The 16,319-nt window shown below is 52.4% G+C and overlaps 1 protein-coding gene across 1 annotated transcript in view; it reads left to right on the plus strand.

The window, feature by feature from the left end:
- The first annotated feature begins 332 nt into the window (after positions 1-332).
- Positions 333-16,319, plus strand: part of TIMP2 (TIMP metallopeptidase inhibitor 2) — a 54,290-nt gene continuing 38,303 nt past the window's right edge. The window contains exon 1 of the mRNA XM_052657610.1: positions 333-750. Coding sequence (XP_052513570.1) covers positions 621-750 — 130 coding nt within the window. The 5' untranslated portion in view covers positions 333-620. The remainder of the gene's footprint in view (positions 751-16,319) is intronic.

The following is a 16,319-nucleotide window of genomic DNA, read 5'->3' on the forward strand; positions in this document are numbered from 1 at the left end:
CGAGTCCCAAGTGCTGAGTCAGGGTCCACTGGGCGCTGTCTGCCTGCAGTGTCCTCCCCCCACCAACCTCTGGCGATCTGGGAGGCTGCGGGGATGCGGCTCCGAGCGGTGGGAAGCCAGGTGCGCAGCTGGGGGCCCGGGCCGTGCCAGGCTGGGCACAACAAAAGCCGGACTTGGGGGAGGGCCGGGAGGCGCGGGAGGCGCGCGGGGAGGGAGGCGGCCGAGAGCTCCCGGAGCCGGCATTGGCCGCCCGCCACCGGGGGGCGGAGCCAAACCGCCTCGAAGCGCAATAAAAGGCCGGCTCGGCCCGCACCCGCAGCGCACACAACCATAGAAGGCAGTGGAGCAACCGGGACCAGGTCCGCGGCGCGCGCGCTCGCTCGCTCGCCGACCCCCAGCCAGCTCTCGCCTCCGCGCCGTCAGCCGCGCCCCGCGCCCCCCTCGCTGCACCCCGCAACCTAGAGCCAGGAAAGTTTGTGCGGCGAGTGAGGGCCGGAGAGGAGAGCGCGCCCGCGGAGTGCCGACCAGACCAGCGGGGCCCCGGCCGGCGAGAGGGGAGCGCCCCGAGCCCAGGCGGCGGCGGCTAGCCCGAGTCCGCGACCCCCGCCCCTCCGCCCGCCATGGGCGCCGCGGCCCGCAGCCTGCCGCTCGCATTCTGCCTCCTGCTGCTGGGGACGTTGCTCCCCCGGGCCGACGCCTGCAGCTGCTCCCCGGTGCACCCGCAACAGGCGTTTTGCAATGCAGACATAGGTAAGGACGGCGACCCCGCCCCGGCCGGGCGCCCACCGCCCCCGCGGGGTGCGCGGGACCTCGAGGTTTCGCCAGCGCCCCGCCCGTCCGCATCCTGCAGAGGGACCCAGCGCCCGCCTCCCGGGGGCCTTGGTGCTTTCTAGAATCCTGCAAGTTGACACCAAAATCGTACTTTCTTTTTCCCCATTCCTTCTCTCCCTTTCTTTTCCTCTCTGCCGAGATGCTTCTCAACCTCAAAATTCCACCGAAATTCCGCTGCATTTCCAGCCCCAGAAAGGGAGCCAGGGAGCGGATTGGGTTTTGGCAGGCGGAGGGCCCCGGGATGCCAGCGAGGGGGGGCGGGGAGAGTGGGGGCCACAGCGCGGGAGTGGGAGCCCTCTTGACCTCGGTGGATTGAAGGACGGGGGACCCCAGGAAGAAACTTTCACAGATGAGATGGGACTTGGGCTCCTCTGGGCTCGGAGTTGGGTGGGGAAGAGCTACTCCGCCTGGGCCTCTGCCAGCAACCCCATGTGGGGTTCACCAGATCCGGCTGGGGCTGGATGGAAGCGTCCCTCCCTTGGGCAGGTTTCCCACGGGCTCAGTGGGGCAATCCGAAAGATGGGCCGAGCCCCAGGGTCGGCTCCTCCCCCGCTCTGCCCAGGAGGCACAGCTCTGCAGGGACAGGCAGGATGGTCCTTGAGTGGGGACCGCTTTTTCTGGACATCCACACAAGCTTTGATGACTGGAGATGGCAGGTAGGGTTGTCTGGCTGCCTAGACTCCTCAGCACATATCCTTTCCCCTCCAGATTCCTTGTCCCCCAAATACGGGAGCTGGCAAGGAAAAGAGAGCCCAGTTATTCTGAGCCACATAGGGGCAGGAGGCAGAGTGGGGAGAGAGCACCGCAGAATGGGGAGAACCAGCTGACCTTGGAGGTTTCCATCTAGTTCTCACTTGCAGGCCTCCACTGCCCTGGTTTTCCTGGGACAGGTTTCACCAAGACGACAGATGTACAGCAGGTGGGTCTCTGTGGCTCCCTCTCACTTCCGCACAGGTTTATTTTCTGCTTCTAAGTCTCAGCCAGCCCCGCAGCCTGTTGCCAGGGGTAGGGAGACTGGGCTGCCCTCACCTATGCAGGCTCAAAGCTGGGGTCTCTGGGTTTCTCCCGTTCTGAACCATACCGTTCTGATCTCCCCACGACTTCTGGCCACAGCCCAGTTGGTCCTTGGAGCTGCCACCACCGCCAGCTCCAGGAAGTCTTCAGGTGATCCTACCTGTGCGAGTCACATAGCTCAGGCCAACCTGCACTTGGGACCCAGCGTGCACTCCCAGAGTGGCTCCCTACAGCACCCCAACCACGGGAAGGTCTCCAACTTGGCTTCACTGCTCAGGAAGATTGGCATGGGGAGGAGAGGCTTGTCCCAATGTGGGAGCCAGGATCGGCCCTCCAAGGGGTGTCCCCTGGGAGTCCAGACCTGTCCAGGCCCCTTGCAGAAAGAGAAGCTGTGTTTCTGGGGCAGGATCAGGCCCAGGGCCGGAAAGAATCCATGAATTAGAAGATTCTAGGAGCAGGAAGGGGTTGGGCTTGGGACCATCTCACACTCCTCAGCTGCACAGAGAGGATGTCCAGCCAGCGACTCCCATCCTTGCCCAGCATCAGCTGAGGCAGCACTGGGGCTGTTTTCTGCTTTAGATTTGGATTAAGGACAGCAAAGGTCAGGGTCCAGGAGTGTCCATATGCCTCAAGGCTCCTTGCTTTGTAGGTTGCCCTCTCTTCCACCTGCATCTCCTGGCATTTGTGTCTCAGTCATTGTATCAAAGTCATCGTAGAGCCAAAACTTTTCACCTCAGCCCAGCCCAGAGGTTCCACAGGGTGTGCTGATGCCAGGGTCCTGCTGCAGAGCCCAGAGTTTTTGGTCCCCATGATTACTGTAACAAGTGACCACAAATGGGGGGCTTAAGGCAGCAGAGATTGATCTCTCACAGCTTAGGGGCCTTAAGTCCAAAATGAAGGTGTTGGCAGCACAGGTTCCTTCTGAAAGCCCGGAGGGAAAATCTGTGCCAGGCCCCTCTCCTGGTAGCTCCAAGCAGTCTTGGGTGTCCCTTGGTTTGTAGACACATCACTCCCATCTCTGCTCTGTCTTCAGGTGGCCGCCTTCTCTGTGTGTGTGTGTGTGTCCTCTCCTTTCACTAGGATACCAGTCATTGGATTCAGGGCCCACCCTGGTCCACTGACCTCATCTTCATTTGATCACATCTGCGAAGACTCTTATTTCCAAATAAGGTCACATTCACAGCTTCTGGGTGGACGCGAATTTGGGGGGAATGCTGCCCAGTCCTGTTGCGCAGGCAGCCCTTCTGTGCTCACTCAACTGGGGACATGTTGCAGAGACAGCCTAGGGTGGCAGACCTGGGTGGCTGTGGAGGAAACCTTGCAAAGTGATAGCCTTTCCACCTCCACTTTATGTGGTACAAGTCCATGACGTCCTTGATGATGATTCCCTGCTCTGACTGACAGCAGAATTGCCTGGAGTCTGGAGCTCTTTGCAGACACAAAATCTGGCTCAGATCTTGGCTTTTGTAGTTGTCAAGCTCTACAGGTGACTGCCACCAGGGAAGTGGGCCAGGGATCCGGGAAGGGTGATGGCCTGTTGCACACTGGGGTTCCCTAAAGACTGATCTTTAATGCAGCATGCCAGCTCCTTTCATTGTTGGCTGGACGCAGGCTTAATAAAAGGCTTGGGGTCGGCAAGAGGCAGTTGGCTTAAGAAACAGTTATGTTTCTGTCTGCCTGTGTAGAGATTACTGGGGGAAGGGGTGGGGGATGGCATCTCCTTAGCTCTTGCAGCCTGTGGGATTGGAACTGGGGTTGGCAGAAAGTTTGTTATGAGGTTATGCGATTGAGGAGGAAGGGGTGGGAAGGGGTGACCGGGGCTCTTCCTGGACGGCCCTGCTCCCTGACCTTTCCAGGAAAGTGGGAATAAGCTGGAAGCCTTTTGGGTCTCAGAGCCCTGCTCCAAAGTGCCGCTGGCCTGGCCCTATCTTATCTAATGGATGAGTCCTTTGCCATCTCCTGCAGGCCTGCATGGCTCCAGGAATCTGGCTGGAAGCCAGCATTGGGCTTGCTCTTTGGGCAGTGCCACTGTGAAGGAGTTTGGGGTTCCTTAAGCCAGCTGAGTGACTTGGCAGACCTGGGCTGCTCCGGCTAGTTTCTGGAGTCACAGGTAAATCCAGGAGCTCCCTGGATCCAGACGGTAAAATCTCCACCAGTCCCCACCCACCCTGACGGGTTCCAGATAGTGGGCTCTTGGGGAAATACACAGCAGGCACTCAGAAAGGGCAGTGCCCTCTCCAGAAACATGCTGGGAGAAAGCAAGGCAGAGCTTCCTGTGAGCAGAGTGAGGCCTTGGGTGCCGTGGTGGTGTGGGTGGGTGTCTTTAAAGACACTGTTGGCAAGTCTGTTTGCAAAGTGTACAATCAGCTGTGTTTTGTAATCCCAGTTAGCCTATTGGGCTTGCTTGCGTTTCAACAAGCAGTTATGGAGTGACCCACTCCACCCCAGGGGATGGCAGGGAGATGCAAGGCATTTTCCCTGCCCTTGCGAAGGAATACCAGGACTCTGGCTCCAGGCAGGGTGGAAGTGGGTGTAAGACTGTGTGGGTCAAGGGGGACCGAAGCCCTGTAGAACCCCCCACCCTAGCCAACTGCCAGGGGATGGTTTAAAGTAAACCAGACTCCATGTGCTTCGGGCAAATAATGAAGAGAGTAACTGGGTCACAAGATGAAAAGCATTTGCGGTTCTGAAGAGAGATTCCAGGTTCTGATGGGAGGAGGAGGGTACCGTGGCAGGGGTGGGGCACTTGAGTTCCTGGTCCTGGACAGTGTCCCTGGATGGATGTATTCTCCAGGGGGTTGACTAGAACCTGGGTTGGGAAGTGGGAAGAGATGTGTGCAGGGCTTAGAGGCTGTGCTGTGGGTGTGGCATGTGGCTGGGAGGGCGCTCTCCTACCGTACGTATTCTTCCCTCTCTGATCTGAGGGCGTGGTGCCAGCTTGCAGCTTGGGGACTGCCGTGTCCTCTGCGATCAGTGGTCTTGGATGCTAGTCCTTGAGCTGCAGATGGGCTGGGGTCCTGCTATTTCTCTTTGCCATCTCTGCTGAGTTGCCAAGGGCATCCCATATGCGCGGGTGTAGTTGACTCCCAGGCTCGGGTGGGGGCATGCAGCCATCCTCATCCTGAGGCAGAGCCACTGATCCAGTGCCCAAGGGGCTGTGGGAGCAGATGAAGCCCTTGGCTCCCAAAACAGCTAAGAGATATGCTTGGAGGACCCCGGGGCAGTCTAGCGGATGGGCAAAAAAAAAAAAAAAAAAGCAAAGCATGATAAAGAAAAAGTGTGTATATTAACTGAACCACTTTGCTATACACCTGAAACCATCACAGCATTGTTAATCAACTATGCTGCTGCTGCTGCTGCTGAGTCACTTCAGTCGTGTCCGACTCTGTGCGACCCCATAAACGGCAGCCCACCAGGCTCCCCCGTCCCTGGTATTTTCCAGGCAAGAACACTGGAGTGGGTTGCCATTTCCTTCTCCAAGGCATGAAAGTGAAAAGTGAAAGTGACATATTGCTCAGTCGTGTCTGACTCTTCCCGACCCCATGGACTGCAGCCCACCAGGCTCCTCCGTCCATGGGATTTTCCAGGCAAGAGGACTGGAGTGGGGTGCCATTGCCTTCTCCGTAATCAACTATACACCAATGTAAAATAAAAAGTTTAAAAAATAAAAAATAAGTACTAAGGATTTAACGTACAATGTGTTGCCTGTAGTTAAGACAGCTGGGTGATAGATAAGAAAGTTGTTACGAGGGCAAATCCGAAGAGTTCTCATCACAAGGAAAAAAAAATTGGTTTTCTTTTATTGTGTATTTATATGATGGGTGTTAATGTAATATTTCGTGGTAATCATTTCATGATATATGTAAGTCAAATGATTATGTATGCTGTACACCTTCAGTTTATACAGTGGTATATGTCAGTTACATCTCAATAAAGCAAAAAAAAAAAAAAAATACAAGAAAGGAGATAAAGAGAAGCCAGACCTGGGGTGGGAGTGTAAATGCCACTGATTCTTCTCCCCTGTCCTGGACATGCCTCCACCCTGCATATACACACACATCCCCGGAGCCAAGAGCAAGTGGTCTTGTGGCTAGGATGGGCTTTCTGAAAAGAGAAGGGCAGACTTAGGAAGTCAAGGTTGGAAGCATAAAGAACCCTAAATTGGAGGATGGAGCTAGGGGACTAGGCATGCTGCTGCTAAGTCGCTTCAGTCGTGTCCGATTCTGTGCAGCCCCATAGAGGGCCTCCCACTAGGCTCCCCCGTTCCTGGGATTCTCCAGGCAAGAACACTGGAGTGGGTTGCCATTTCCTTCTCCACTGCATGAAAGTGAAAAGTGAAAGTGAAGTCGCTCACTCGTGTCCAACTCTTAGCAACCTCATGGACTGCAGCCTACCAGGCTCCTCTGTCCATGGGATCTTCCAGGCAAGCGTACTGGAGTGGGGTGCCATTGCCTTCTCTGTGGACTAGGCATGGTTAAGTGCCATTTCATGGTGCCAAAGTAAACAGACAGGCTACTTGGGAAAGGTGAGAGTCTGGGTACATAGCAGGCTCTTGGACAGCAGGGCCCAAAAGGACGAATGAGACTAGACATCCGGTTCATCACGTGGAGTTTGCATTCCATCTGGAAGGACCCCAGGAGAGGCATTGAGGTTGTGCCCCTGTGGTGACAGTGGGCATTGCTCAGGGATTTTGCCAAAAGGCAGATGTCTGAATTAGCGTCCCATATTGGGGCTTTCCAGGTGGTTCAGTGGTAAAGAATCTGGCTGCCAATGCTGGAGACACGGTTCCATCCCTGGGTCAGATAGATCCCTTAGAGAAGGAAATGGCAACTCACTCCAGTGTTCTTGCCTGGGAAGTTCCATAGACAGAGGAACCCGGCAGACTACAGTCTATCAGGTCACAAAGAGTCAGACATGACTGAGTGCACACACAGACACACATGGGACCCTCAGGACCCAGGGCTTGGCCATTGGCATCTCACAGGTGATTCTGATGCCCACCAAAGTTTGCACAGAGCAGTCATCTCCAAAGTGGGTAACCAAGGCAACTTGGATTTGAGAGGAGAACCTTATAGATACGTAGCATACGGCCTGACAGCAGCACTTGTGCCCAGTTTTAAAATGAACAGGTAGACTTTGAGAGTGATTGGCTAGGTTTCTGTTTGGCTGCTACAGGGCCCGTAGACTGTGAGACCACAGGGTGTCAGGGTGCGGGAGGGGTATGTGAGATGCCCTGGAAGGCTGGGAGGAAAGGCAGTCAAGGGGAGTGAGGCTGGGGAGGACTTCCAGCCTGAGGGATGGTCAGGGGCACCAGCATCTCCGAAAGGGCAGGAATGAAGCTGGCTTCCCCCAGCCCAGGCCCACAGTCCCGGGCCCCTGAGGCCTGGTCTGGCTGGCATCCTGGAGCCTTAGGTGCCGCCATCACTGCATGGATGTGCAGCTCCAGTGGAAAAGTGATACAGACCCAGGGGAATCCCATTTTGTAGCTGATAAAATTGGGGTCAGCTGTGTGCAGTTAGCCTCCTGCGTTAAGCTTCTGGAGGCCCCAGCACAGTGGACTGGGTGAGGGTTTGCTGTAAAAATCAAATTGAGGGGCTTTCCTGGTGGTCCAGTAGTTAAGACTCCTAGTTTCCATTGCATGAGTTTGAACCCTGGTTGGGGAACTAATTTCCCACATGGCCAGCAGATCAGCCATTTTAAAATATAATAAAAAAAAATTTTTAAGTTTAAAATCAAATTGAGATGTTACCTCTAAAGAAGGGTCCTAACCCAGGGGGCAGGGAGCTTCCCGGATGATGCAGTGTGGTAAAGAATCCACCTGCAATGCAGGAAGCTCATGAGACTTGGATTCGATCCCTAGGTTGGGAAGATTCCCTGGAGGAGGAAATGGCAACCCGCTCCAGTATTCTTGTCTGGAAAATCCCACGGACAGAGGAGCTTGGCAGGCTACAGTCCATGGGTCGCAGAGTCGGACACGACTGATCCTTTTCATCCTTTGAACCCGGGGGGTGTGGATGTGTGTCCAGAGATGGGCTGGCAGGACAGCCTTGAGCCCTGAAGCAATCAGCTCAGCTGAGTGTGTGCATGCCCGTGTTTGTGGCTTCCACCAGGTTCTCAAAGGGATATGTGACCTCTAAAAGGTTAGCCACTGCCTTAGAAGGCATTCTTATGGCCTGTGGGGGGAGTAGGGGCTCTGGAACCAAAGGGTGGGCAGCCTTGAGCCCCAGCCGTGGGGACCAGGGTGAGGGTCTTTGCTGTCCCCCTGAGAGCTGTTAGACATGGCAGGGGAGGAAGAAGGAAGCTGCAGGCAGGAGAGCCGGGTTAAGGGGCTTGTAGTCACCCAAGTGAGCAGAGCAGGTAGCTGATGGGGGAGGAACTCAGGAAGGAGGGAGGGCGATAGGCTGGAGGGGCAGGGCGGGGTGGCTGGGGGCCGCCTCTGGGGTCTGACCTCAGGGCTGGGGCCAGGCATCCCCTAATGTGGTCAGGTGGTCAGCGGGGGTGCGCGTTCCCTGCTGAGTTCTGCTGGGAGAGAGAGACAGGGGGGTCTTCAGCTGTAGCTCCAGCGGATCATGGGAATGAGTGAGGGGCCTTGGAGGGAAGAGGCAGAGAAAGGGGTGAGGGCACGTAGGTTCGGAGCAGCATGGTCAGGATGGCTGCCCTGCAGCCCACGCCTCAGTCCAGGGGTGAGACTTGGGCAGGTGCCCTCTGCCTCGGTTTCTCCATTTCCCAAGAAGCGATGATCCAACCTCCTAGGGCAGAAGTGCAGTGCCTGGGACGGTGCCCATGGAGACTGTTGGGGTTGGGGGGGTATTGACTCTTTTTGTGCTTGATGCTGTGCTGGATGCGTAATCCTCACCCCACCCCGAGAGCTGGCGTGGCTCCCATACAGGTGTGGGGGGTGCAGAGACGCACAAGCTGGGCTCTGGTGCCTCCAGGAGGGCGGCCAGGAAACTGGGAGGGAAACTGCGCTAGGTCTGTGAGGGAAGAGTGACTATGACAAACGGTAACAGCAGCTGTCACCATCGGTGCTAAGTGCTTGGAACCGTGTTTCACACATTTTTGCTGTTAATTCATCTAATTTATAATTATCCCTATTTTACAGATGATCAGATTGAGGCACCAGCTGATTCATTTGCTTGGGTCATATGACTATCAAATAGCAGAGTAAGAAGGCAGGGTTTTAAAATGCGAGGAGGCGTACAGGGGAAGCTGAAGGCGACCATTTCGGTCCACCGAGGCTCGTAGGGGGCGGTCTCTGCAGAGCATGAAGGATGGAGGACCATGAAAGAGAACTCTGGAGAGCTGACCTTGTTCGGGAGATTTCCCCATCAATTGGAGATGAGCTAAATTAAATTAAGCTCTATCCTGACAGCAGAATATTAAGCAGTCATTTTAAACAGTATTATAGATTCATGTTTATGACCTAGAAAAATGTTCAGAGTGCATTAAATTTAAAAGCCCTGTTACATCTGTACGCTTTCGCGTTTCAAACCCTAATATAATTTTTAAATGCACAGTGCATAACTGTACACTGTTAACAAAGTTATCAAGCAGATACTCAGGTTAAAAAAAACAAGACCCTGCCAACCCTAAAAACTCTCTTAATTCCTCCTGGTCCCTAAGGAAAAGAGGACCTCCTTTTCCTTAGATAACCACTGTCCTGGGCTTTATGGTGAAAATTCCCTGGCTTTTTTTAATGTAGTTTACTGATTCTGTATTTATCTCTAGTCTGTTTTTGTTTTTTTTTAAATTATGCTTATACATACACATGTAGAGAAAAGTCTAGCAGGATGTCTGTCAAAATTCTAGGCAGTGGGTGAGATCAAGGGTAGTTTTTATTTCGTTTTGCTTATCTGTATTTTCTAAATTTTCTGTGATTAACGTGTGTTAGTTGTATAATTATTTTAAAGTGAAAAGGCAACAAGGAGATTGGGGTCGGGGTATCTTCAGGATTGGAGAGGCGGAAGAGAAGGCTACAAGCGAGGCCGTGAGAGCCTTGAACCTAGAGGGTGGGGATCACATCCAGGGCTGCCTCCCTTTGCCTTGTTCCTCTGAGAAGCAGATTCGGGAAGGGTTTATTGCTTCTTGAAAAGAACTGTTACCGTTTTTCTGCCTCAGAGACGTATGCTTTTTCTCTGCTTTGTTGAGCTATGATTCTACCATTCACCCGTCTAAAGCGGGCAATTCAGGGAGGGGCTTCCCTGGCGCTCCAGTGGTTAAGACTCTGCGTTTGCACCGTAGGGCGGCACAGGGGTTCGATCCCTGCTCGGGGGAACTGAGATCCTCGTATGCCATGCGACATGGCCAAAATCAATAAATTTCAGTTCTCCTTTACAAGTTAATTAAATTATAAATTAAATAAAGGACAACTCAGTGGGTTTTTTAATGCAGTCGCAGAGCTGTGCAGCCATCACCACTGTCTGATTTTAGCATCCCAAGGACCCCTCTGCTGGGTTCAGTCTGATATTTCCGATGAGACTCAGGTAGTATGTTTCCACCTGGTGCTGCAGCAGCAAGGCCATGCCCTGCAACAGGACGCATAGGAGGTAGCCTTTCAGGGCTTGGCAAACAGTACCCCCACTACCCCCCCCACCCACCTCTGATCCCCTGTTACGGTAAATACGGTTTTACTGGAATGCACCCATACCCATTCCTAATACAAAGTCTGCAGCTGCTTACGGGCTGTAAAAATGGCAGCCTTGAGCGGTTGCAACAGAGCTACGTGAATTACCATCTTGCCCTTTATGAAAACTTTCCCTCATCCCTGGGTGTGAACTTCCTGGGGCCGACTCACCTCTCACCTGGTGGCCTGCTCCTTGCTCTCCAGAAAGACTGATGCCTTGGGGTATCATTCTCTGAACTGACCCTGAAGATGCAGTGAATCTTGAACCTGTGAGCCTGAGAGAGGGAGAGATGAGTTTCAAGGCCGTAAGCCTTCTGCTGTGCAACGTTCTAGGGTGGAGAGTTCCCAGGGACGGAGCCTGGTTTGGGATGAGTCTTCACTTGGCCCTTTCTCATCTGTGGTCTGGAGGTCTTGGTTGGGCTTCGTGGAGACCCTGTAGGGTCAGGTCATCTTCACCGACTCGGCTCAGCCTCAGCACCAGGCTTTGCTTTGACTCACTGATGACAGTCAAAATCTCTAGTTAGGAGGCACTTCAACAGCTGATTCTTTTTTTTAAATATAAATTTATTTATTTTAATTGGAGGTTAATTACTTTACAATATTGTATTGGTTTTGCCATACATCAACATGAATCCGCCACAGGTGTACACGTGTTCCCCATCCTGAACCCTCCTCCCTCCTCCCTCCCCGTACCATCTCTCTGGGTCGTCTCAGTGCGCCAGCCCCAAGCATCCAGTATCATGCATCGAACCTGGACTGGTGATTCGTTTCAGATATGATATACATGTTTCAATGCCATTCTCCCAAATCATCCCACCCTCTCCCTCTCCCACAGAGTCCAAAAGACTGTTCTATACATCTGTGTCTCTTTTGCTGTCTTGCATACAGGGTTATTGTTACCATCTTTCTCAACAGCTGATTGTTAACCAGGGACAGGATGGGGAAGTGGACTGACATTTTAGAGAAAAAAAGATGAAGTAAAAGATATCAGAGGAAAAGCCTGGGTCTTTGGAGCCTACTAGAGCTGGTTCTGAGTCCTGCCTCTGTGCCTCTCTGAGCCTCGGTTTCTTCTGCAAAAGCAGAATTAAATGTCTCGGGGACTTCCCTGGTGGTCCAGTGGCTAAGACTGTGTGCTCCCAATGCGGGGGCCCAGGTTCAAGTCCCTGGTCAGGGAACTAGATCCCACATGCTGCAACTGAGTTCACATGTCTAGACTAAGACCTGGCGCAGCCAAAGAAATTAAAAAAATATTTTTTGAAAAAAGAAACTCCTCAGGGCTGGGCCACAGCAGATGGTGAGTGAATTTCTGATGAATGAGTAAAGTGTGCGAAAGCATGGGAGGGACTCAATAAATGTCAACCCCGCCCACTCCATCTAGATTTCTGAGATCCTGGATAATGCTTCTGTGAAACCTTGTGGGCCTCTGTCCTCAGAGCTCCTCAAAAAGAAAGTCATGCGCATAAAAAAAGAAATAAACCTCCTCTGACATTCCTGGCCCCCTCCGTTTTTTTTTTTTTTTTGGCTCTTCCTTGTTGTTCAGTTGCTCAGTCGTGTCTGACTCTTTGCGACCCCATGGACTGCAGCATGCCAGGCTTCTCTGTCCTTCACCATCTCCCAGAGCTTGCTCAAACCCATGTCCATTGAGTTGATGATACCATCCAACCATCTCATCCTCTGTCATCCCCTTCTCCTGTCTTTAATCTTTCCCAGCATCAGGGCCTTTTCTAATGAGTTGGCTCTTCGCATCAGGTGGCCAAAGTATTGGAGCTTCAGCATCAGTCCTTCCAATGAGTATTCAGGGTTGATTTCCTTTAGGATTGACTGTCCTTACAATGTGGAAAACTCAGCCTGGTTTTTCTCTTTGGCTCAGCTCACTTCTGCTGCCCTTCCTTTGGTCCAGATCAAGAATTCAGGGCCCCGGATGGGTTTTTAGTGCAGGCATGTGATGTGAGGGTAGTTGAGAATTCACTGTGCAGAGTTGGTTGACACGCCCCAGACCACTGTGATCTCACATGGGTCACGTGACATGTGAGGTACTGAAGAACAAGGACCAGGAGGGGGGGATGCCAGGAATGCATTAGGCATGGAGATGCATAGGAATGATCCTACAGGGCCCCAAGTCTAGCGCGTTTGCACACACAGAATGAAGTGGGTGCCCCAGGCGCTGGAGTCCAGGAGGCTGTCAGCAGCACTCCAGGGACTTCCTTGGTGGCCACTGGACCACCAAGGAGCACAGAGTCTCCCGGGGCAGGGACTGGGGTTCAGTCCCTGGTCAGGGAACTAGATCCCACAAATCACAACCACGAGTTTTAATGCTGCAACTGAGACCCGGTGCAGCCAAATAAACAAATAAAAATAAATATTAAACAGACAGTGTTCTGTGTAGCTGGGAGAAAAGACTGGGGGTCACTCATGGATTTCAGGTCTTTGTGGACTTTTCCACTCCCAGGGAAGTGTCCCTTTTCAGGACTGTTGACCCTGTGACAGGACGGCTTTGAGGGCAAACACAGTTCTCTCCTGGGGGCTTTTCTCCGCAGCCCCTCCAGCATTTACCCTTCAACCCTCAGAAGCCCCTGGGAGAAATGGCCCCGCTAGGCTCTGCCCAGAAAGAAACCAGGAATCGGGAAGAGAGGCATTGGAGCAGAGAAGTGATGAGCACGGCCGGTCTCTGATTCTCTGTTGTGACGTCTTGGCCTCTCGGGCACACTGGCTCCAGGAGGGGGCTTCCCCGGTGGCTCAGATGGTAGAGAATCTGTCTGCAGTGCAGGAGACCTGGGTTTGATCCCTGAGTTGGAAAGATCTGGAGAAGGAAATGGGCTCCCCACTCTAGTATTGTTGCCTGGAGAATCCCATGGACAGAGGAGCCTGGTGGGCTACAGTCCATGGGGCTCGCAAAGAATCAGACACGCCTGGGGGACTAACACTAGGGAACAAAGGAACACATTTAAGGGGGTGTTTATTTCTTATGTGCCAATTCTGGAAAGCAGGGTAAAACGACCAGCAAATAGTCGCCAATCAGAAGTCCCTTACATAAAAACTATGACCTTTTGGTGCAAAAGGACTTTGTCTCTTCCTGTTGGCAAGGACTCATGAGGTAGGTGGTAGGTCAGGCAGGTGTCCTCCCCTGTCTGGATGGGGAACAGTCGATGACTCACCCAGGGTCTCGTGGTCGACGTGGTGCCAGGAATCTAATGAGCCAGAACCTGGCTCAAGTCTCTGGAAACAGGTTGGACGTCACAGCTACGGCCTTTCCATTGCTCTGTTCCACGTGGCCAAGAAGCGTGTTGTCCTTGGAAGGGCTGACTCTAGGTGGGTGTGTTTTGTCTTAACCTGAGCAGTTTAGAAGTTTGAAGGACATTTTGACAGCGCCGGTCTACAACTTTAAAAATAAGTCTCCCCTTGAATGTAAATTGGTACAGCCACTATGGACAACACTGTCGAGGTTCCTTAAAAAGCTACAAGTGGAGTTGCCACATGATCCAGCAATCTCATTCCTGGGCTTGTATCTGGAGAAAACTGGTTTGTAAAGATACACGCACCCTAGTGTTCAGAGCAGCACTATTTGCAATAGCCAGGACATGAAAGCAACCTAAATGTCCAACAGATGAATGGATAAAGATGTGGTTTGTTTATACAATGGGATACTACTCAGCCATAAAAAAAGAAGGAAATAATGCCATTTTCAGCAACACAGCTGGACCTAGAGATGATCGTACTAAGTGAAGCAAGTCAAAAAGAGAAAGACAAATATCATAGGATGTCATTTATATGTGAAGTCTAAAATATACAAATAAACTTATTTACAAAGCAGAAACAGACTCACAGACGTAGAATGCAAACATGGATGCCAAAGGGGAAAGTGGGTGGAAGGCTAGATTATATAAACCACTAAATATAAAGCAAAGTCCTGTTGTAGAGCACAGGGATACATTCAACATTCTGTAATAAATCAAAATGGAAAAGAATATGAAAAAGAATGTATGTATAGTTTAATCACTTTTCTGTACACCAGAAACTAGCACAATATTGTAAGTCAACTATACTTTAAGAAAAAGAAAGGGAGAAAAGAAGTCTCCCCTGTGGTCAAGCAACTCTAAATCTATAAATTTTTCTGCAGAAAATAATAAAGGATGTGTGCTAGCATCTCATCACAAGGATCCTCACCTCCATCTTGTTTATCTCAGTGTTAGGTACATCACAGCCGCAGATGCTCTGCAGGACCGAAGGGTGCAGATTTTTTTTTTTTTTGGCCAAGCTGAGCAGCATGTGGGCTCTTAGTTCCTGACCAGGGATAGAACTTGCGCCCCCTGCAGTAGAAGCATGGAGTCTTAAACTCTGGAGTCCCCAAGGACTTTTTACTAAATTGTAAAATGTTCAGATAAAGGAGGAGGAATTAGATTTGCTTTTGCAATATGGTTTTCTAATTTTTCTGTGTTGAACTTGAATGACACGTGTTGTTTTTAAAGTCAGAGTTTGCTGAAGGATGGGTCTGATTGTGGGCAACAGTAGGATGGGGCCCAGACTTTTAAAGCTGGTTTGGTCCACGTTCAGCAATGGGCCCCATGAAGAAGGGCCCACTGAGCAGAGCAGGGTCATCCAGAGGATGGGAACCATGTTCTTGGAATCACTAAGCTGGTGTCGGGAGAGCCTGGGCTTGGGAGAAATGCCCTCAGTGCAGGATCGTCTGGAAGAGGATGGCAGTGGTGGCTGTGCTGGGACATTCTGGAATGCCATCAAAGGCCCCACAGGCTGTAGGTTTTAGTCATATTATCTGCCCTCCCCACTGACCCCACTCCAAACTTGTCCCATGCTGAAGGTGAGTGTCCATGACGTTGCTGAGAAGAGGCTAAGAGACTGGGGGCTGAGTATGCTCTGGGGAAGGAGAAATAGACGTAAGATTTTGTATCTAGGGGGCCTGGAAGAGGGGCCCAGAGAGTGGGTGGGGTGGGCTGTGGTTGAGGGGTTCAGGGGCAGAATTCCTCCCACCATGTGCCAGGTCAGGGACCAGATGACCTCTCCAGAACCCTTCCAGCCCCACACAAAAGAGTTTCGTCCTTGGATCCGCTCTGCCTCCAAGATTCCAAGTTCCTGCTGTTGACTGTCAAGAAACCAAACCCTGAGATCGGTTGCTTTGACATCTCGGGACCAATATCATGTCCCCCAAACTAAATTTCTCAAGACGAGTGCCCTTAGTCCTAGCCGTGAGGTCAGGCTTGTATGATTTCTTAATTTGGGTGCGCAGTGGGGGCCCCAGGCCAGCATTCCCTCCCCCCACCTCCAGTCAGCTCAGCTTAGCAGTGGATCCTGGAGGGGCAAGCGTCCCCAACCTGAGTGGACCAGACGCCCTCCCTGTGGGAGGAGGGGTGGCCAGCATTGTCAGGGAGCCCTGACCTTGAGGTGCCGCAACTCAGAAGAGAGACGCCCTGACAAGGACCACTGTGACCGTGCTGTCAAGCTGGAACAGGAAGGGTTTTCTCCCTGCCAGGCCGTCTTTAAACGTCGAAAGCACGCAAGCTCACTCTCAACAGGCATCTTCATGGTCGCCGTCTGCCATCCCTCTGCTCATTGCCGGGCGCTTCCCAGGTGGCGCTATTGGCAAAAACCCGCCTGCCAGTGCAGGTAGACAGACATGGGTTCAATCCCTAGTTTGGGACGATCCTCGGAGAAGGAAGTGGCACCCATTCCAGTATTCTTGCTTGGAGAATCCCGTGGACAGAGCAGCCTGGCAGGCCACATTCCATATAGGGTTGCAAAACGAGTCAGACACGACTGAAGTGACTTAGCACGCATGCATGCGCTCATCGCCCCAGCTGTTTAAGCCAAGTCTTCCGTGATCAGTGGACCCGTAACC

The sequence above is a fragment of the Budorcas taxicolor genome, chromosome 19, assembly GCF_023091745.1.
Source record: "Budorcas taxicolor isolate Tak-1 chromosome 19, Takin1.1, whole genome shotgun sequence".
Classification (NCBI taxonomy): Eukaryota; Metazoa; Chordata; class Mammalia; order Artiodactyla; family Bovidae; genus Budorcas; species Budorcas taxicolor.